General features: G+C 69.6%; 1 protein-coding gene across 4 annotated transcripts; it reads right to left on the bottom strand.

The window, feature by feature from the left end:
- Positions 1 to 352: 352 nt before the first annotated feature.
- On the bottom strand, positions 353 to 19,186 carry LOC311519563 (drebrin-like). 4 transcript variants are annotated; one of them, XM_084626187.1, is made up of 14 exons: positions 18,998 to 19,186; positions 12,623 to 12,675; positions 11,402 to 11,514; positions 9,746 to 9,820; positions 8,388 to 8,525; positions 7,970 to 8,047; positions 5,948 to 6,099; positions 5,759 to 5,813; positions 5,359 to 5,433; positions 4,889 to 5,009; positions 2,723 to 4,609; positions 2,177 to 2,328; positions 960 to 1,017; positions 353 to 742 (listed from the first exon to the last, which is right to left on the bottom strand). In XM_084626187.1, the coding sequence occupies exons 1-14, from the start codon at positions 19,081 to 19,083 to the stop codon at positions 648 to 650; spliced, it is 3,138 nt and encodes a 1,045-aa protein (XP_084482313.1). In that variant the 5' UTR covers positions 19,084 to 19,186; the 3' UTR covers positions 353 to 647. The 4 variants fall into 4 exon arrangements, with proteins under 4 accessions (XP_084482313.1, XP_084482314.1, XP_084482315.1 ...); XM_084626188.1 differs by having other exon boundaries at positions 353 to 604; XM_084626189.1 differs by having other exon boundaries at positions 4,520 to 4,609; positions 18,998 to 19,181.
- Between the last annotated feature and the right edge of the window lie 783 nt (positions 19,187 to 19,969).

Below are 19,969 nucleotides of genomic sequence, written 5' to 3'. Positions count from 1 at the left end.
CAGGTCAGGTGGGGTTGGGCCACTCTCTGCTGGTGGGGGTGGGGTGCCCCCGCTCAGCACCCTCCAGCCAGCACCCCCTCTATTCCTTCCTGTGAGGCCAACCCAGGTACTGGGCCCCCCGTGCCTCACCCCCAGCCCTGGCGAGAATGGAAGGGGGGGGCTGCTTTGCCCACAGCTGCTGGGGGCTCAGGGGCGAGCGGTTGAGCCTTGTCCCCAGCAGGAGGGCTGGGCCATGCCTCGACAAAGCCCCCCTGTGCCAGGCTGGCTCAGTGGCCTTGGGCCCCATCGGGGGGATGAGTCCAGGTGCTGCAGCCTCACGGGGAGGGGCAGAGAAGCCAAAGCCAGACCCATGGCAAGTTCCTACAGCTCCTTTATTAGGCCTTGGAGGCCACAGCCCAGGACCCAGGGTACCGTGGTGGGTTGGGGGCTCACCCAGCGAGCAGAGAACAGGGTGCCAGGGGTTCAGAGTGGAGGGGTTGGGCCCACAGGCACCCCCAGAGCGTGTGTGGGGGGGAATTGCTGGTTCTTAGAACAGCCCAGGGGGGGCGCGATCCGAGCAGCCCTGCGGCGAGTCGCAGTCAGTAAAGCCGAGCCCACGCTGGCCCTGTGGGATGAGGCGAGTGCTGGGGTCTGGCAGCCCCCGCTTTCTATGCCGTGGGGGGGGAGGGGCCCGCGATGGGCTCCCCCCCCTCCAGCCCCACCTGCCTGGCGCCGCCTTGCAGAGAGACCCAGGCTGTGCCCCCTGCGGAGAGACCGGCAGCTCAGCGACAGGGGCCCTTGCTGGGGTATCACCCCCCCAGCCCTCCCTCCCCTCCTTCAGGGCACCCTGGCCAGGCCGCCTCTTCCCCCGCCAACCCCATTCCCGGGGGAGCCCAGCCAGGGCAGCCCCTCCCCCGCTCCCTGGGGGAGCCCCGCAGTGGGGTGGCACAGGGCGGAGAGGGAGGCCGGAGCCGCGGTACCTGCGGGGGGATCCCACGCCGCTTGCAGCTGGAGCTTGGCACCGCTGCTCAGGGCGCCCTGCGGGACGAGAGGGGCGCTGAAGGGGGGCATGGGCACAGCTCTCACCTAGGCAGTGGGACTAAGCCAGGCTCCCTGCTCCCACTGGCTCCCCGTGGGGCAGGTACTCTGGGGTCCAGGGCCTGGGCAGCCTGCCGCAGGTGACGGGAGGGGGCTGCAGTGGGGTCACCTGCAGAGGGAGCCTGAGCTGATGCCACATGGAAACAGCTCCTGACATGGGCCCCAATTGGAGCCGGTTCCCCCCGAGAGGGGAAAGGCCCCATTCCCCACCCCCCTGAGCCAGCCAGTCCCCTGCCCTGGGGCAGATCGGAGCCAGCCCCCCCGAGAGGGGAAAGGCCCCATTCCCCACCCCCCTGAGCCAGCCAGTCCCCTGCCCTGGGGCAGATCGGAGCTAGCCCCCCCGAGAGGGGAAAGGCCCCATTCCCCACCCCCGGGCCAGCCAGTCCCCTGCCCTGGGGCAGATCGGAGCCAGCCCCCCCGAGAGGGGAAAGGCCCCATTCCCCACCCCCCGGGCCAGCCAGTCCCCTGCCCTGGGGCAGATCAGAGCTAGCCCCCCCGAGAGGGGAAAGGCCCCATTCCCCACCCCCCGGGCCAGCCAGTCCCCTGCCCTGGGGCAGATCGGAGCCAGCACCTCCTAGAGGGGAAAGGCCCCATTCCCCACCCCCCGGGCCAGCCGGCCCCCTGCCCTGGGGCAGATCGGAGCCAGCACCTCCTAGAGGGGAAAGGCCCCATTCCCCACCCCCCGGGCCAGCCGGTCCCCTGCCCTGGGGCAGATCGGAGCCTGCCCCCACGAGAGGGGAAAGGCCCCATTCCCCACCCCCCGGGCCAGCCGGCCCCCTGCCCTGGGGCAGATCGGAGCCAGCCCCCCCGAGAGGGGAAAGGCCCCATTCCCCACCCCCCGGGCCAGCCGGCCCCCTGCCCTGGGGCAGATCGGAGCCAGCCCCCCCGAGAGGGGAAAGGCCCCATTCCCCACCCCCCGGGCCAGCCGGTCCCCTGCCCTGGGGCAGATCGGAGCCTGCCCCCCCGAGAGGGGAAAGGCCCCATTCGCCGCCCCCAGCCCTGGGGCAGAGCGGAGTTGGTGCCTCCTGAAGGGGAAAGGCCCCATGTCCTGAACTTGCCACCCCCTGACGAAGTTCCTCATAGGTTTTGGCTCCGTTACCTTCTCTCCTGGCTCCAGCTCCGTGAGCTCCGGCCACCTCCTGGCCTCCTGCCCTGCTACGCCATTGTGTCCTGACTCCAGGAGGAGCTCGGCCGGGCTGGCCCCTGGCGCCAGGCAAGGCCCGTGGGAGGGCTCCACCCGCGCCTCTCCACCTACGGGGAGACGGGTGAGGGCTGAGTGCCTGGCACTCGCTCTGCTGCCAGAGCAGCGGGCGACCGTCCAAGCTGGCTCAGGGGCTGCTGGGCTCCATCAGGTACCCCACTCCGCCAGCCTGGCTGACGGCAATTCAGGAACCCCGCCGCCTCCCCCCGGAGCAGAACGCCCCCGAGTGACAGCCGGCCAAGCAGCACTGCATGGTGCCCTCCCCAGGGGGTTTCCTGCCGGGGGCTGTGTTGGGAGTGGGGGGCAGACCCGCTGGGGGGTTTCCTGCTGGGCCGCGCTGGGGGAGCGGGACAGACCTGCCAGCCCAGGTGACCCCAGTGCTGGCTCAGCCCGGCAGCTCCTGGTGCGTGCGCATGATGGCACCGTTCTGCCCCGAACACCCACCTGCCCCGGGGTCCTCGCCAGGCAGGGGGGCTGCAGCTGTGGAGGGGCCGGGCTGCCAGGGCCAGGAGGGCGCTGGCTGGGGCAGAGGTTCCACGGAGAGGGAACCTGCGCTGGAGAGAACCGGGCAGCTTGGAGCAGGCTCCCCCACGGCCAGTGATGGGCGAGTGGGATCAGCGAGAGGCCCAGTCTGCACATCTGGGAGCCGGTCGTGGGGCCCCTCAGTGGGCACTGACTCTGCCAGGAGGGAGCCCTCAGAGGGGCCCTGGAGCAATAGGGGAGCCTCCTCCATGGGCGGAAATATAGCTGGGGGCTGGTTTGGAGACCTCAGCCCATGGGGGATGCTGGGGGACAGAGACACTGGGGAAGGGGGGCTGGCCAGGGGTAGAGAGAGAAGAGGTGGAGACCTGGCTCTGGGAGGGCTGACAGGGCATGGGGGGCTGGCAGAGGGCGGAGACCCAGCTCTGGGAAAGGCAGGGGGTGGAGAAGACCCGGCTTTGGGAGGGCTGGCAGGGGCAGGAGACCAAGTTCTGGGAGGGCTGTCAGGGGATGGAGACCCGGCCCTGGGAGGGAATGGAGACCTGGCCCTGGGAGGGCTGGCAGGGGATGGAGACCCGGCCCTTGGAGGAAATGGAGACCTGGCCCTGGGAGGGCTGGCAGGGGATGGAGACCCGGCTCTGGCAGAGGGGGCAGGGGTTGGAGACCTGGCCCTGGCAGAGGGGGCAGGGGTTGGAGACCTGGCCCTGGGAGGGCTGGCAGGGGGTGGAGACCCGACCCTGGGAGGGCTGGCAGGGGGTGGAGACCCGGCCCTGGCAGAGGGGGCAGGGGTTGGAGACCTGGCCCTGGGAGGGCTGGCAGGGGGTGGAGACCCGGCCCTGGGAGGGCTGGCAGGGGGTGGAGACCCGGCCCTGGGAGGGCTGGCAGGGGGTGGAGACCCGGCTCTGGCAGAGGGGGCAGGGGGTGGAGACCCGGCTCTGGGAGGGCTGGCAGGGGGTGGAGACCCAGCTCTGGCAGAGGGGGCAGGGGGTGGAGACCCGGCTCTGGGAGGGCTGGCAGGGGGTGGAGACCCGGCTCTGGCAGAGGGGGCAGGGGGTGGAGACCCGGCTCTGGGAGGGCTGGCAGGGGGTGGAGACCCGGCTCTGGGAGGGCTGGCAGGGGGTGGAGACCCGGCTCTGGCAGAGGGGGCAGGGAATGAAGGCCTGGCAGGGGATGGAGACCTGGCTCTGGCAGAGGGGGCAGGGGACGGAGACCAAGTTCTGGGAGGGCTGGCAGGGGGTCGAGACCTGGCTCTGGCAGAGGGGGCAGGGGGTGGAGACCCGGGTTCAGCCAGGCTGATGGGAGGCAGAGTCATGGTTCCATCTGGACTGATGTGGAACAGATCTTTGGTTCTGGGCTGAATAGCTGGAGCCAGGGGCCCTGTCCTGGGTGGGCTGGTGGGGGGCAGGGGTTTGGCCCAAGGCGGGCTGGTGGGGGGCAGGGGCCCTGTCCCGGGCGGGCTGGTGGGAGGCAAGGGTTTGGCCCAAGGCGGGCTGGTGGGGGACAAGGGCCCTGTCCCGGGCGGGCTGGTGGGGGGCAGGAGTTTGGCCCATGGCGGGCTGGTGGGGGACAAGGGCCCTGTCCCGGGCGGGCTGGTGTGGGGCAGGGGTTTGGCCCTGGGCAGGCTGGTGGAGGGCAGAGGCCCTGTCCCAGGCAGGCTGGCAGGGGACAGGGGTGTGGGTCTGCGTGGACTGGCAGGAGGGGCAGCCGTGCTGGAGCGGGACTCAGAGGTGCGAGGGCTGGAGGGGGCCGGGAGGAAGTCACCCGGCGAAGTGTGGGGCTCTGGCCGGCGGAAGATGTAGGCCGACTCAGTCAGGCTGCGCTGGTAGCGTAGGCAGGGCCTATGGGGTGCTCCTGGGGGGAAAGCACAGAGGAGATTGTCAGCGGCTGCTTCCCCTGCCCCTCCCGCACTATCACCCACCACTGTCATGCAGCCACCTCGGGGGGGGAACACAGCAGCTGCTTAACCCGTAGGCCCCTAATAGCTCCCTCGTGCCCCCAGCAAATGGCAGGCTTGGTTTGCAGACAGCAAACCTGATCCGAGAGCTCCCAGCAAGGCAGGATTTCAGCCAAATCCCACATCCAGCGGAAAGTGCCCAGGGGAGCGCAGGCGCCGGGGGCTGAGACACTCACCTGGCCTGACACCCAGGGGCGAGGGGGGCGACTGGGCACCCGAAGTGGAGCTGGAGCGTTCCCGCTGCCTGAAGAACTCCCGGGGATTCTGTGAGCGCTGGGAGACCAGCGTGGCCGCCTCCTGCAACGCACAGAGTGAGGGGGGGCCTGAGGGGCGGGCAGGGGGCTCTGCATCCCGGCCCGAGTGGGGAAGATGTTAGTGTTGGCCTGGCCCAGCAGGGGGCGTCCTGGCCAGGTGGGGGGCAGGAGGCTAGGACAGGCCTGGCCCAGCAGGGGGCGTCCTGGCCAGGTGGGGGGCAGGAGGCTAGGACAGGCCTGGCCCAGCAGGGGGCGTCCTGGCCAGGTGGGGGGCAGGAGGGTAGGACAGGCCTGGCCCAGCAGGGGGCGTCCTGGCCAGGTGGGGGGCAGGAGGCTAGGACAGGCCTGGCCCAGAAGGGGGCGCTCTCTCTCTCTAGGCTCCCATCACTTACCACTGCCTTCTCGATGGACTCACTGCGCCGGAACCGGTCCCGCATGGCCTCCTCGTGCTCCCGCTGCTGCTGCTCCTGGGACGGGATGGGGTAGAGACCCTCAGAGAGCTGGGGCACTTAGCAGTGGGGGCAGCTCGAGGGGGGCTGGGCCCCCACGTCCTCTGCCCCCCAGCTCCTTGCGTGCTGCCTGCCTTGGTTCATGCTCCTTCCTGGGGTCTGGCTCCCAGCCGTGAGACGCACTATGCCCCTCCGTACTCAGCCTGTGCCCCCCCCAGCTCCGACGCGGGCCCCAGCCCTCCCCTGCCGGCCCCGTCTCCTGCTCGGCCCCATCTCACCGCCAGCCCAGTGCTGGCTGCCGGCTCCCTGATGTAGGGGCAGGGCGGGCACAGCTTCCACTCACCCATCGGGCTTTCTCCTTCCTCCGCTCCTCGGCCTCCAGCCGCGCCTGCTCCTTCCTGCAGGGAGGGACCCAGGTCAGCCGAGGAGCTTGCGAGCCCTGACGGGGCCTGGCTCCGCCGGGTGCAGGGCCCCCAGGCAGGCCTGCAGGATGGGGCAGGGGCGCCAGGCCTGGCAGCCCTGGGGGACTCACCTCTGCTCCTCGATCAGCCTCTCCTTCTCCTTGAACTTGCGCTCTCGCTCAGCCGCCTCTCTCTTCTCCTCCTCCATGCGCTCACGTTCCCAGCGCCTACGCTCCTCCAGCAGCCGCCGGCGCTCCTCCTCCTTCCGCTGCTCCTCTTCCCTCTGGGTGCAGCACAGGGCACGGGGGGCTGAGCTCCGGGGGACCCCAAACAGCCTCCAGCACCGGGGCGGGGGCAGGGCAGCGAGGGGATCCCTGCAGGGCAGGGGCAGGGGCAGGGACCGATCCCCGAGTCCAGGTGCTGAGCTCCCACCAACACCCGGAGCAAGGTGGGGAGGTCAGCACCTGGCCCAGACCCCCTGCCCGGGCACTGCCCCCTCCCTCTGTGTTTCCAACCAGCCCTGCTCCCAAGGCAGGGGCCCAAGTCATCTCCCCCAGGGCAGTACTGCGGGGATGCACCGGGGGCAGCATATACAACAGAGCACTGGCCACATTCCCACAGGGAACCTGCCTGAGACCCCCCTTCACTGGAACATTTCGGGGACTCAGCCCCGACGGGAGCCACGGGGGGGCAGGGCAGGATCAGAGCCCAGAACCCCGCAGGGATCAGCCTGAGGCGGGGAGGCCAGAGCCTGGCCCTGGGAGCAAGGAGCACAGAGGGACTTGTGGTCCGCGAGCTCCAGTCAGGTGGTCCGCGGATAGTCCCTTCTAGGGTGCACACCTGGCCCGCCACACACGAGAGAATGAAGCGCCGTCCACCACATGTAAGGTGAGGTGGTGGCCTTGGGAGGACTAGGGGGTAGGTGGGAGGGGGCAGTGGGGTGAGGTGGGGGAAATAGGAAGTAGGTAGGGGCAATGGGGTGAGAAGAGGGGGGGGGGGAGAATTTGGGACGGCGGCCAGAGAGAGAGGCAACTTTCTCAAGCTCCAGGGCTGCAGCAGCCAGGGAAAGAACCTGCTCCTTCCCAGCCCAGCTCGGGGGCTGCCATGGCAGGAGAGAGACCCCCCTCTCCTTCCCAGCCCAGCTCGGGGGCTGCCACGGCGGGGAGAGAGGGAGAGACCCCCCTCTCCTTCCCAGCCCAGCTCGGGGGCTGCCACGGCGGGGAGAGAGGGAGAGACCCCCCTCTCCTTCCCAGCCCAGCTCGGGGGCTGCCACGGCGGGGAGAGAGGGAGAGACCCCCCCTCTCCTTCCCAGCCCAGCTCGGGGGCTGCCATGGCAGGAGAGAGACCCCTCCTCCTTCCCAGCCCAGCTCGGGGGCTGCCACGGCGGGGAGAGAGGGAGAGACCCCCCTCTCCTTCCCAGCCCAGCTCGGGGGCTGCCACGGCGGGGAGAGAGGGAGAGACCCCCCTCTCCTTCCCAGCCCAGCTCGGGGGCTGCCACGGCGGGGAGAGAGGGAGAGACCCCCCTCTCCTTCCCAGCCCAGCTCGGGGGCTGCCACGGCGGGGAGAGAGGGAGAGACCCCCCTCCTCCTTCCCAGCCCAGCTCGGGGGCTGCCACGGCGGGGAGAGAGGGAGAGACCCCCCTCTCCTTCCCAGCCCAGCTCGGGGGCTGCCACGGCGGGGAGAGAGGGAGAGACCCCCCTCTCCTTCCCAGCCCAGCTCGGGGGCTGCCATGGCAGGAGAGAGACCCCTCCTCCTTCCCAGCCCAGCTCGGGGGCTGCCACGGCGGGGAGAGAGGGAGAGACCCCCCTCTCCTTCCCAGCCCAGCTCGGGGGCTGCCACGGAAGCGCTTTGCACTCGCAAGCTAACGGGACAAACAACACTTGGAAAGATCATTAAGGGGTCCGCCAGGACCCTCAGCAATTTTCAAGTGGTCCATGAAAAAAAAGTTTGAGAACCACTAGACTAGTCCAAATGTCCCACTCATTCAGCATTCCCGCACCTCCTGATTAAACCTGCTCCAGGGGGTGCTGTGGGGAGCAGGGCAGGAGCCCTGGCTGTGGGTGCAGTTCCCGGCTGCAGAGGTATGGGGCAGGGCCTGGGGTGCGGCTCATGACCTGTGCAGGGGATCTCTTGGGACTGCGCTGTCTGCTCACCTCGGCCTGCGCCCAGAACGAGTCCCGTTTGGTCCTGCGGATCTCCAGGGCAGGGTTCGTTTTCCTGTAGTTGGTGCCCTGCGGGGAGATGCAGAAATGGGTCCAAGGGGGGCTCAGAGTAGCCCTCTCCCTGGGACATCTCCATCCCTGTACTGGGCCATGGCAGCTCAGTGAGGGGGGAGGGTCCCAGGGCCCTGCATGTGGCATCACCCCCCCCTTGCCCCGACCAGGCTCCCGTCTGCACCCGGTGCAGCACATGCCAGCCTGGCTCGTCTGCAGGGAGCAAATGCCAATGCAGCCCAGAGGGAAACCCCAGCGGCCCCTCCCTCTATGCACCCCACAGCATCTGTCCGTCTGGCCCCAGTCCACACACTTTCCCACACACCCCCCCCGCCAACCCCCCCGCCCCCCCACTCACCACCAGTTCCTCAGAGCTGCTGGCTGGTGCTCGCCTGGAGACGCTGCCCCCCGCTGGCGCGAGCTGGGACAGCACGTGGTGGAGCCCCTCCTGCGTCACCTCCTCGGGGCGGCGGGCGCTCAGCACCAGGCTGGCCTCCTGCACGAGGGAGGGGAGGACAGCTTCACCTCTGCTCACCCCGGGCCTGGGAGCCGGGGCGCCCCCCAAGGGGAGCCCAGCTGTCCTTCCCACCCCAGCCTGGGAGAGGGGAAGGCGGCTCTCCCGGCACAGGCCCTGGATGCATCCTGCTCCCAGCTCCGGCCCGTGCCCGCATCGGGCGGGATGCTGGCTGGCTGGTTGCAGCCTGTCTCTGGCAGATTCCTGCCCATCCCTGGCTCCATTCCCGGGTATTTATAGGTTCTTGGGCTCCAGATGGTGGAGACTGTTTCCCTCTGACTGCTGGGGCTAGGCCATGCAGGGGGCTGGGTGCCCGGGCTGGGGGAGGGTGGGACAGAGAGGGCCACTCACCAGGGGCCTGCTCCCGGCCCTTGGGGGGAGGGGAGCACCCCTGCACTGAGCGAAGGCTCCAGCACTGGGAACGGGGGAGACACAAGCAACAGATGGGGTGGGGGGGGTTGGAGAGGGGCCCCAGCTGCTCCCCCACCCCCTTCCTGCCCAGGGAAAGCCCCCCAGGTCCGGGGCCAGGGAGCCGGGCCAGGGCTGGGAATGGCAGAGCCTGAGTTAGCAGTGGTGGGAATGTGCTGAGCAAAGCGTCCGAAGGCCAGGGGCTGCCCAGGGCAGGGGTCCCAGCTCGGGGGGGGGGGGGGGGGGCTGAGGGAGCTGGGGGAGAGCCAGGGAGTGAGTGGGACGGAAACAAAGCCAAACACCAGGGACGTGGCAGGGGCTAGGGAAGTGCGGGGGAGCGGCCAGACAGCCACAGCCCGGAGCTGAAATGGCGACAAAGGCTGGACACACCCCACCCCCACAGCGCCCCCTGCTGGGAGAGGCTGGAGCTGGCGTGGCCAGGAACCCCCCCCCACAGCCAGCACTCCTGCCCCGCCCCCCACAGCGCCCCCTGCTGGGAGAGGCCGGAGCTGGCGTGGCCAGAAACAACCCCCCCCCACAGCCAGCGCTCCTGCCCCGCCCCCCACAGCGCCCCCTGCTGGGAGAGGCCGGAGCTGGAGTGGCCAAGAGCCCCCTCAACAGCCAGCTCCTACCCTGCTCCACACAGCGCCCCCTGCTGGACCAGGCTGGGACTGGAGTAGCCCAGAGCTCCCCCACAGCGCCCCCTTTCAGACAGTCTCTGTGACTCCTGTCTCTCATGTACCCCTTGCAATGCCCAAGTTCCCTGTGGTGCCGCCCGCCGGGCAGGAGCTCACCTTGAAGAAGGCCTTGATGGCAGGCAGATGCCCCGCACAGGTCTGTCTGTAGGACTCCGGCACCTTCTCCCCCACCTGGGCACCAAGCAGACATCAGCTCAGCCGGGCAGCCGGTGCCGGAGCAGGGCCCCAGACCAGGCCAGCTCACTCCACCCCCTGTTGGGCTTTGCGCCTCCATGGCTGGCTGCCGTGTGCTCCCCCTGCAGCCCTGGAGAAGGGGCCCCCCAAAAGAGACCCGGCTCCCCCACCTCTCTGTGGATACAGAATTTCACTGAGCTCGGCAAGTGGCCCCTGCACTCGTCGCCAGGGCTGGGGCTCGCCTAAGAGTCCACTCCCCTGCAGGGCGCTGTCCCAGGAGTCAGCCCAAAGGTTCCCTTCCTCAGTTTCCCTCCATTCCCCTCAGTTGTCCAAGTGCCCACTTGCCCCCCGTCCCCCTGATCTCCCCTCAGACATCCTGCAGACCCTTACGTCCCCTTGTTTGTCACTTGGCCCCCTTAATCGAGCCCCCAACTGACCCCACCCTGCAGTGTGCAATTGTCTTTGGGAGTGCCTGCCTGGAGCCGGAGAGCGCTGAGCCCATCCTCCCAGAGCTGGAGGCCCCCTGCTCCGGAGGGTGGGGCCCTGCTGCCCAGAACCACGGACCCCGGGGGGCTCTGGGTGGGCAGCTCACCCAGGACAGTATCGATTCGCTCGGGGGCTCCCCCAGGGATCAGAGTCGCAGCCAGGCTCTGCTCAGACAGCACCAGGGCCGGGTGTGGGGGAACTGGCAGCCGGCCCCAGAGCTCTCGGAACTGGGGAGTCATGTGTCGGGGGCAAGAAAGCACCCCAATCTGCTGAGAGGCCAAAGCTGGAGTAGGGGGAGCTCCCCCACAGCCAGGGCTCCCACCCCATGCCCCACAGTGCCCCCTGCTGCAAGAGGCCAGAGCTGGAGTAGCTCATTGTGGAAGTGGGGGTGCCCAGGGCCTGCCGCCCCCAGCCCCCCACCGCTGGCCCTCCAGGGGGGCCGCAGCTGCGTTGTGCAGAGCGGAGAACAGCCTGCGCCCCAGGTTGGGCCATGTCAATAACGCAAGTGCGGCCCGTGGGGTATTCAGGGCACGTGGGGCACACGCAGCGCCCTGCGCCGGGGGCTGAACACACGCAGGCCTGCAGGGGGTACCCAGCCCCGATGAGCCCCTCCCCCCGTCGGATGCCACGGGGCTGGGAGAGACAAGGAGCTGCTTAGGGCCGCCCCATATGTGACCCCCTGCCGCCCCCGAAGCCTCCCTGCTACCCACCCATCCACAGAGTCCCCCCAAACCATGCCCCCCTCACCCCGCCCCCGTGAGCAGGAATGAGAAGAAGTGGCAGCTGGGCCCTGCCAGCGGGTGGGGAGGCCCCACAGCACTTGATGAGGAGCCTGGAACAGGCCCCAGGCCCCCAAGCAGCCCCCCAACCAGGGACCCAGCTCCCCAACCAGCCCCAGCCCCCCCAAACAGGGACCCAGAAAAATTCAGGTGGGTGCTGCATTGCCACAGGCACTAGGGGGCGCTATAAGCACCCCCAGTAAGTCTGACCCCTGGCAGAGGGCAAAGGGACCCCTCCCCAGCTGGGGCTGGGGCCCTCCATGCCCACCCTGTCTGCAGGTGCAGGGCCTGCCCCCCGTCCCGTGACTCTCACCCAGTTGATGAGGACAACGTGGGGCTGCCCAGAGCCGGGGTCCTGGACGCGGCACAGGCCGTACATGACGTTGGTACTGGAGAACTTCCTGGCCAGCTCCTCTGCCCCACCGGCTGCAATAAGACCGGGGGGGGGGGTGGTTAGCAGGGCCCAGCCCCCCAGAGTGCTCCAGGGGACACTACGGCAGACCCCCACTGCTTGCTGCCCCCACTCCCTGTCTGGGGGAGGGGTATTGGGGCAGCCTCCCTATCCATCCTTATCCCTACTGCCCACACAGGGGGCGCTGGGCCAGGGCGGGGGGCAGCGGGGGGTGCTCTCCCCGGGCGTCAGGGCTGCACTAGGGGGCGCAGGGCGGGGGGCAGCGGGGGGCGCTCTCCCCGGTCGTCAGGGCTGCACTAGGGGGCGCTGGGCGCAGGGAGCAGGGTGGGGGGCTGCGGGGGTCACTCTCCCTGGCCATCAGGGCTGCACTAGGGGGCGCTGGGCGCAGGGGGGGTCAGCGGGGGGCGCTCTCCCCGGGCGTCAGGGCTGCACTAGGGGGGGCTGGGCGCAGGGAGCAGGGTGGGGGGCTCAGCGGGGGGCGCTCTCCCCGGGCGTCAGGGCTGCACTAGGGGGGGCTGGGCGCAGGGAGCAGGGTGGGGCTCAGCAGGGGGCGCTCTCCCCGGGCGTCAGGGCTGCACTAGGGGGCGGTGGGCGCAGGGAGCAGGGTGGGGCTCAGCAGGGGGCGCTCTCCCCGGGCGTCAGGGCTGCACTAGGGGGCGGTGGGCGCAGGGAGCCGGGTGGGGCTCAGCAGGGGGCGCTCTCCCCGGGCGTCAGGGCTGCACTAGGGGGCGGTGGGCGCAGGGAGCAGGGTGGGGCTCAGCGGGGGGCGCTCTCCCCGGCCATCAGGGCTGCACTGGGGGGCTGGGCGCAGGGAGCAGGGTGGGGGGCTGCGGGGGTCACTCTCCCCGGCCGTCAGGGCTGGCCCCATTTGGCCCCAGGGGGCGCTGCGACAGCGAGCCCCAGTTCTGTGACTCCTGTCGAATCCCTCCTGTGTCTGGGTGCAGCCCCGGCATGGGGGGTGCTGGCAGGTCTCTCAGCGGGACGCCAGCCCACGCTGCTGGGGGGTGTTAGAGAGCTGCCGGGTGGCAGCACCCAGGGACAGCTCCTTAGCCGTGGTGGTGGCCGTGTGGGGCGGGCGGCTGGGAGAGGGGGCTGTGGATCCAGGGCCTCGGCACCTCTTACCTCCCGAGTCCAGGAGCTTCAGCTCATTGTGCTTCCCATACGCAAAGACGGCCCTGGAGCGGGGCAGAAGGGGAGGTCAGACAGGGCGGGGGGTATTGGGGCAACCAATCTTCTCCTCCACCACCCCCAGCTCAAACACCTGCTTCACCCCCCACCCCCGGGCTGCCAGCCCAGCAACCCCCTCCACAGACACTGGCCCATTATACCGACCGCCCGAGACGGGGCTGGATCCAGAGTCTGGCAGGACAGAGACAGTCCAGACTGCTGGGAACAGTGACCCCAGGCCTGTGTGGGGCGTCTGTGTAACGTACAGCAGGGGTTCTGACCCACAGCGGTGCAGGGCGCAGAGCCCCGCGGGGGGCGGTGTACGGGACGGGGAGGTTCTGACCCACGGCGGTGCAGTGTGCAGAGCCCCACGGGGGGCGGTGTAGGGGACGGGGCGGATCTGACCCACGGCGGTGCAGGGCGCAGAGCCCCACGGGGGGCGGTGTAGGGGACGGGGAGGTTCTGACCCACGGCGGTGCAGTGTGCAGAGCCCCACGGGGGGCGGTGTAGGGGACGGGGCGGATCTGACCCACGGCGGTGCAGGGCGCAGAGCCCCGCGGGGGGCGGTGTAGGGGACGGGGAGGTTCTGACCCACGGCGGTGCAGGGCGCAGAGCCCCGCGGGGGGCGGTGTAGGGGACGGGGAGGTTCTGACCCACGGCGGTGCAGGGCGCAGAGCCCCGCGGGGGGCGGTGTAGGGGACGGGGAGGTTCTGACCCACGGCGGTGCAGGGCGCAGAGCCCCGCGGGGGGCGGTGTAGGGGACGGGGCGGATCTGACCCACGGCGGTGCAGGGCGCAGAGCCCCGCGGGGGGCGGTGTAGGGGACGGGGCGGATCTGACCCACGGCGGTGCAGGGCGCAGAGCCCCGCGGGGGGCGGTGTAGGGGACGGGGCGAATCTGACCCACGGCGGTGCAGCGCGCAGAGCCCCGCGGGGGGCGGTGTAGGGGACGGGGAGGTTCTGACCCACGGCGGTGCAGCGCGCAGAGCCCCGCGGGGGGCGGTGTAGGGGACGGGGAGGTTCTGACCCACGGCGGTGCAGCGCGCAGAGCCCCGCGGGGGGCGGTGTAGGGGACGGGGCGGATCTGACCCACGGCGGTGCAGGGCGCAGAGCCCCGCGGGGGGCGGTGTAGGGGACGGGGCGGATCTGACCCACGGCGGTGCAGCGCGCAGAGCCCCGTGGGGGGCGGTGTAGGGGACGGGGCGGATCTGACCCACGGCGGTGCAGCGCGCAGAGCCCCGCGGGGGGCGGTGTAGGGGACGGGGCGGATCTGACCCACGGCGGTGCAGCGCGCAGAGCCCCGCGGGGGGCGGTGTAGGGGACGGGGAGGTTCTGACCCACGGCGGTGCAGCGTGCAGAGCCCCGCGGGGGGCGGTGTAGGGGACGGGGCGGATCTGACCCACGGCGGTGCAGCGCGCAGAGCCCCGCGGGGGGCGGTGTAGGGGACGGGGCGGATCTGACCCACGGCGGTGCAGCGCGCAGAGCCCCGTGGGGGGCGGTGTAGGGGACGGGGAGGTTCTGACCCACGGCGGTGCAGTGTGCAGAGCCCCGCGGGGGGCGGTGTAGGGGACGGGGCGGTTTGACACGCAGCGGCATACGGCCAACGCCCGGCAGGTCTATTGCAATACTGAGTCCAAAGTGGGTCAGGCAACATGCTCCCCTCCCATCTCCTGTCCGGGGCTCTTGGGCAGATCCATCTCCCCGCCGAGGGAGCGGCCTGAGGCAGCCTAGCGTCCCCCTCCACCATATCCCGCCTTGCCTCACTCCTCTGCATTCCCCACCCCCCGCGGGGGGCCAGCCCTCGGTTACCCGGCGTATGCCAGTCGCTCTGCCGCAGGCAGAGCCCTCCCCGCCCATGCCAGCCCCAGCCCTGCACAGGCTGCTCCATCCCCAAGTGCTCGGGGTCAAACTGCAAAGGTCTCCTGCTCCCGAGTGCCCAGCCCCTGCACACCCCCCCCTGCCAGGGACGGCCACAGAGGACGGGCCTTTCCTGCAGGCCGTTGAGAGGCTCAGGCAGGAAAGAGGTTGGGGGCCAGGGGCTGCAGGCTCCTCTCCCACCCTGGGGACTTGGGCTCCCTCATGGCACATGCCACCCGCTCAGGGGCCAGTGGGACGGGAAAGCACCAGCCCCTGCCCCACACACTTCACCCCCAGCCTCCGCAGCTCCAGGTGCTCTGCCCCTGCCCAGAGACCCCCAGGACACCTGCAGGCCTGGCCTCCCCTCCGCTCAGCTCCTTCCCCCATCCCGGCCTCCCCTCCGGTCAGCTCCTTCCCCCCCATCCTGGCCTCCCCTCCGGTCAGCCCCTCCCCGTCCCGGCCTCCCCTCCGCTCAGCCCCTCCCCGTCCCGGCCTCCCCTCCGCTCAGCTCCTTCCCCCCCATCCCGGCCTCCCCTCCGCTCAGCCCCTCCCCGTCCCGGCCTCCCCTCCGCTCAGCCCCTCCCCGTCCCGGCCTCCCCTCCGCTCAGCTCCTTCCCCCCCATCCCGGCCTCCCCTCCGCTCAGCCCCTCCCCGTCCCGGCCTCCCCTCCGCTCAGCCCCTCCCCCCATCCCGGCCTCCCCTCCACTCAGCTCCTTCCCCCCCATCCCGGCCTCCCCTCCGCTCAGCCCCTCCCCGTCCCGGCCTCCCTTCCGCTCAGCTCCTTCCCCCCCATCCCGGCCTCCCCTCCGGTCAGCCCCTTCCCGTCCCGGCCTCCCCTCCGCTCAGCCCCTTCCCGTCCCGGCCTCTCCTCCGGTCAGCTCCTTCCCCGTCCCGGCCTCCCCTCCGGTCAGCTCCTTCCCCCATCCCGGCCTCCCCTCCGCTCAGCCCCTTCCCGTCCCGGCCTCTCCTCCGCCCCAGCCCCTTCCTGACTCAGGGTATGGAAGTGCATCCGACAGCATCCGCTCCAGGACAATGGGGCTGCAGGATCTGGCACAATGGCAGGAGGACCCGTGGCAAGAGCACCCCTGCCAGGTCCCCCTGCCTGGCTCAGCGCAAAGGGGCACACGTGGCCCACAAACAGCCCCCAATGGGCAGCACTCCCACACTGATTCCCCCCCGATTCCCCCCAACACAGCCAGCTCCTGCCCCACCCCCACAGCGCCCCCTGCTGGGAGAGGCCGGGACTGGAGTTGCTGGGAGCTCCCCCCACACCCAGCTCCTGCCCTGCCCTGCCCTGCCTGCCCCCCCAGTGCCCGCTGCTGGGAGAGGCCGGGGCTGGAGTCGCCGGGAGCTCCCCGCCCAGCAGTCTGGCCCTGTTCCCTGCAATGCTGCCATTCCAAGACACGACATATTCAATTAATTTGCTCAGCTTCCGCTGCGGTGCATCTGAAGCGATCCTGAGGCCCAGCAAGGGGCGGATAATGTGGGGGGGTGTAACGTACACAGAAGCTGCCCTATAGGCCAGTCCCCCTGACCCGGGACCCATCACGGCCCCTTTCGGTGCCTCTTGGCCAAGCCAGACAGTCTGGGGCACGAGCCTGTGAGCAGCCCCAGCCCCTGGGGCAGGAGCAGCCTGGAGCCGCGGCCGGGTGCTAGAACCGAGAGAAGCTGGCTCCGATCCCAGCGAACTGAGTCCCTCTCTCCAGGGAGGCTGTCTCCCCAAGCCTTCCCCAACCCGCCCGCGCTCCCCCCAGCTCCCTTTGTCTCTGCACGGCGCCAATTACCAGTACATGTGACAACATGCTCTGCTCCGAGCACACGCAGCTGCGGAGCTCTGGGAACACGCATGTGGCTCTGCGTGTTCATTTGAACACAGGCACGTCTGGCATGCCAGAGACCGACGGGGGCGAGATCCTGCTCTGGTGTAAATCTGGAGCGGCTCTGGCTTCCCACAGCACGGCTGGGCCATGCGCTGGGCATGGCTTTCACTGACATGGGCGCCTTGTGGCCTGGGCGGGGCATGGGAAATGGGTGCCAGCCCCTCGGGGAAGGCGTTGCACAGACAGTAAAAACACCCTGGTGCCAGGGAACCCCAGTGCAGGTGGGGGCTGGCCAGAGTCAGGGTGAGGGGCAGAGCCGTGGTACCATGCGCCTCGGGGGCAGGAAGGTGGCAAGATGGGGGATATGGTGATGGGGGCTCAGCCCCCAGCTCCTGCCTGCTGCTGCCCCCTGCATTCCTGCCTGGCTTGCGCCCAGCGTCCCCACAGGGCGACGTCACCGCTCAGTTGGGCCCAAAGAGAAACAGGCCAAGCCACAGAGCTGCATGTGGTTTCTGGAGGAAGCCCTGCTCCCGTCCCAGCGCCGTGGGGAGGGAGGAGGGGCGCTGGGGACGCGAGACTGGAGGGAGCCTGTCCTGCAGAGCCAAGCCTGGGCCCAGCGTCAGGAGGCTTGGGGGTCTTTCCTGCAACCTTGTGCCAGGGCCAGAGAGTCTGGCCTGGGAGGGCGAGTTAATGGGGGGGCTTCCTTCCTGCGGGGCCTGTCTCCCCTGGAGAGGGTGCGGGAGACGGGATGGCTGCTTGTCCCTAATGTGTGTTTAACTCCAATGCCTTCGTTGGAGGCCAAGGCCTTAGCCGGAGCCGCCCCTCTGCGAGGGAGCGAGACTTGGCAGCACGCTCCAGGGCCGAAAACTAAAGGGCCCAGGGAGCATCGCTACCCCCGTGCCCCCCTATGCCTCAGTGCCTCCTCCTGGCACGTCTCCACAGGGCCCATCCCGGTGCCACTGCGGGACCAGAGGGGACCCCTCAGGGCAGTGCGATGGCCCCAGGGTCCGGGCTCAATCCGCACCCGGATAACTCGTGCAGCTCCCCTGAATCCCGCTGCTGGCTTCCAGCGACGCACCCGCAGTCCCTGCCCTGTGGCCCTACTTGGCGCTTTGGGATCCTGCTGGGAGAGGCCAGGGCTGGAGTCGCCAGGGGTCCCCACCCCAGCCAGCGCTCCTGCCCCGCCCCCCACAGCGCCCCCTCCTGGGAGGTGACAGAATTGTTGCTGTAGGAGGTCCAGTCTCCTGTCCCTATGGCCTTCCCCAGAGCCACTCCCTGGATTAGCAGAGCTCAGCAGCCCAGCTCCTGTCCGGGGAGTGCCGTGAACTCCTCTGGGTTAAGCGGCTTGGAAAACAAGTCCAAAATCCACGGCCATTTCATAACCAGGGTCCTCCCACCTTCCCCTCCCCCGCTCACTAGCCTCCCCCCCCCCCCCGAAAACCCCAGCCAGCCACTCCGCAGAACTGCAACCTCGACATTTTCCGCTCGCAGAAATCCCACTGTCCTGGGGGAGGGGCAATTGGTGCTCCCTCCATGGGTGGGGGGGGATGACTCCCTGTGGGAGGGCAGTGGCAGCTGGGAGGGGCGGGTTAAAGGCAGCCTGGCAGCGCCTTGCTAGAGGTGCGGGTTAAAACAGGAATTGTTCCCTGGCAGCCAGACAGCTGCTGTTTCCCCCAAACACCCTGCGGTCCAGCGAGCTTTCGAACAGCGGGGGCTGGGAGGCAGGACTCCTGGGTTCTATTCCCACCTCTGTGGGGAGAGTGGAGTCCGGGGGGGGGGGAAGGGGGGAATAGAGAGGCAGGACTCCTGGGTTCTGGTTCTCACACTAACTTGCTGTGTGACCTTGGGCAAGCCACTTGCCTGCTCCATGCCTCAGTTTCCCCAGCTCCTGCTCCCTGTCGCGTGGGAACAGTGCCCAGAATGCAGGCTCAGTGGCTCTGTGACTCCCTGGAGAAGACCCAGGAGCTCACAGGCCTGGGCTCATGGCAGCGCCCGAGCCCCAGGCAATGCCAGCGACACCAGCTTTGCCTTGAGGTTCCTGGTCTCTCAACCCCACCAAGGGGGGAGAGGGGGGCAGAGAGCACCGCTGAGAGTCAGCTCCGAGCAAAGGGCTCCGGGAGAGTCTGTTCTGTCCCCCAAACCTCCTCACACACCCACCCCATTGTGCCTCCCCCGCACAGCACCCCACCCCACCCTTCTCTGCCACCGCCCCACCCCACTGCACCGCCCCGCACAGCGCCCCACCCCCACCCTTCTGTCACTGCCCCATCCCACTGCCCCCCCCGCACTGCCCCCCACCCCCACCCTTCTGTCACTGCCCCATCCCACTGCACCCCCCTGCACTGTCCCCCACCCTTCTCTGCCACTGTGCAGCCCCCACCCCACTGCACCCCCCCGCACAGCACCCCACCCCCACCCTTTTGTCACTGCCCCATCCCACTGCACCCCCCCACACTGTCCCCCACCCCCACCCTTCTCTGCCACTGTGCAGCCCCCACCCCACTGCACCCCCCCGCACAGCGCCCCACCCCCACCCTTCTGTCACTGCCCCATCCCACTGCACCCCCCCACACTGTCCCCCACCCCCACCCTTCTCTGCCACTGTGCAGCCCCCACCCCCCCGCACGGCCCGGCCCGGCCCGGCCCGGCGCTCACCAGCCGGCGGAGGCGCGGCGGCCCGCGATGTCCTCCTTGGCGGCCAGCAGCGCCAGCCGGTGCGTGTCCAGGTCGGGCCGGCTCATGGCTCAGCCCCGCGCTCCCCGCTCTGCCGGGCCGGAAAGTTCCTGGCGAGGGAGCCCCGCGCCGGCCCCGCCTTGCCCGGCCCCGGTCCCAGCCCGCGGGGGGGGAGGGAGGGACCCGGGAGCCCTGCCCAGCTCCGGGGGCGGGGGGGAGTTGGGCTAGTGGTTTGAGGGGGGGGGCGGGGCGCCAGGACTCCTGGGTTCTCTCCCCAGCTCTGGGAGGGGAGTGGGGCGCCAGGACTCCTGGGTTCTGTCCCCAGTAGTGTGAAGGGAGTGTGGGGCTCCTGGTAAGAGCCCAGGAGGGCTGGGAGCCAGGACTTCTGGATTCTGTTCATGGCGCAGTGTAATGCCTTAGAGTGAGTCCCTCCCTCTCTTTGTGCCTCAGTTTCCCACTCTGTCCAGTGGGGATTCTGATCCAGGAGCTCCTGTGAGACTCAGTCAGTTGGGGCTTGTGCACCCAATGGACTTAGTCCAGAATAGCTGGTGCACTTTAAATTTGCACTCTACTTAATCCAAATTAACTCTGAAGTGTAGACAAGTCCTTAGTAGCCAGGTAGAGCTTGGAGCTGCCCAGCTCAGCATGTCCTTCTCTCTGTCCGATCCCACTGTGGCTCGCCCCCATTTGTCTCCAGCTGAAAATCTGTGGCAGACCCAGTTTATGTAGGGCCTGCGGAAACATGCAGGTGTTGCTGAAGCAGCCAGCAGGAGATGCACCGGTGCTCGGGGCTGCCGGGACGCTACCTGGGACGCCCCAAGTGGGGGCTGGGGGGCAGTGGCCGTGCAGAAGCAACATCTCTGGGGTTCGAGAGGATGCGTGGGCCGAGTGTGCGAGGTCCCCAGGCTGGGGGGCGAATGGTCCCATGACACGGGGAGCCGGGCTCTGATGGGG

The sequence above is a fragment of the Lepidochelys olivacea genome, assembly GCF_965140295.1.
Source record: "Lepidochelys olivacea isolate rLepOli2 genome assembly, chromosome: 4".
Taxonomy (NCBI): domain Eukaryota; kingdom Metazoa; phylum Chordata; order Testudines; family Cheloniidae; genus Lepidochelys; species Lepidochelys olivacea.
This window is presented reverse-complemented; position numbering and strand designations above follow the sequence as displayed.

What these genes read in the sequence shown, in the direction of transcription:
- LOC311519563 (XM_084626187.1), bottom strand. Translation starts at nt 19,083, where the DNA reads ATGAGCCGGCCCGACCTGGACACGCACCGGCTGGCGCTGCTGGCCGCC. An exon ending in ACGTTGTCCTCATCAACTGG is followed by an intron (nt 9,821 to 11,401) that starts GTGAGAGTCACG and finishes CTTGGTGCCCAG; the next exon opens with GTGGGGGAGAAGGTGCCGGA. An exon ending in CCATCAAGGCCTTCTTCAAG is followed by an intron (nt 8,526 to 9,745) that starts GTGAGCTCCTGC and finishes TCCCTCGTGCAG; the next exon opens with GAGGCCAGCCTGGTGCTGAG.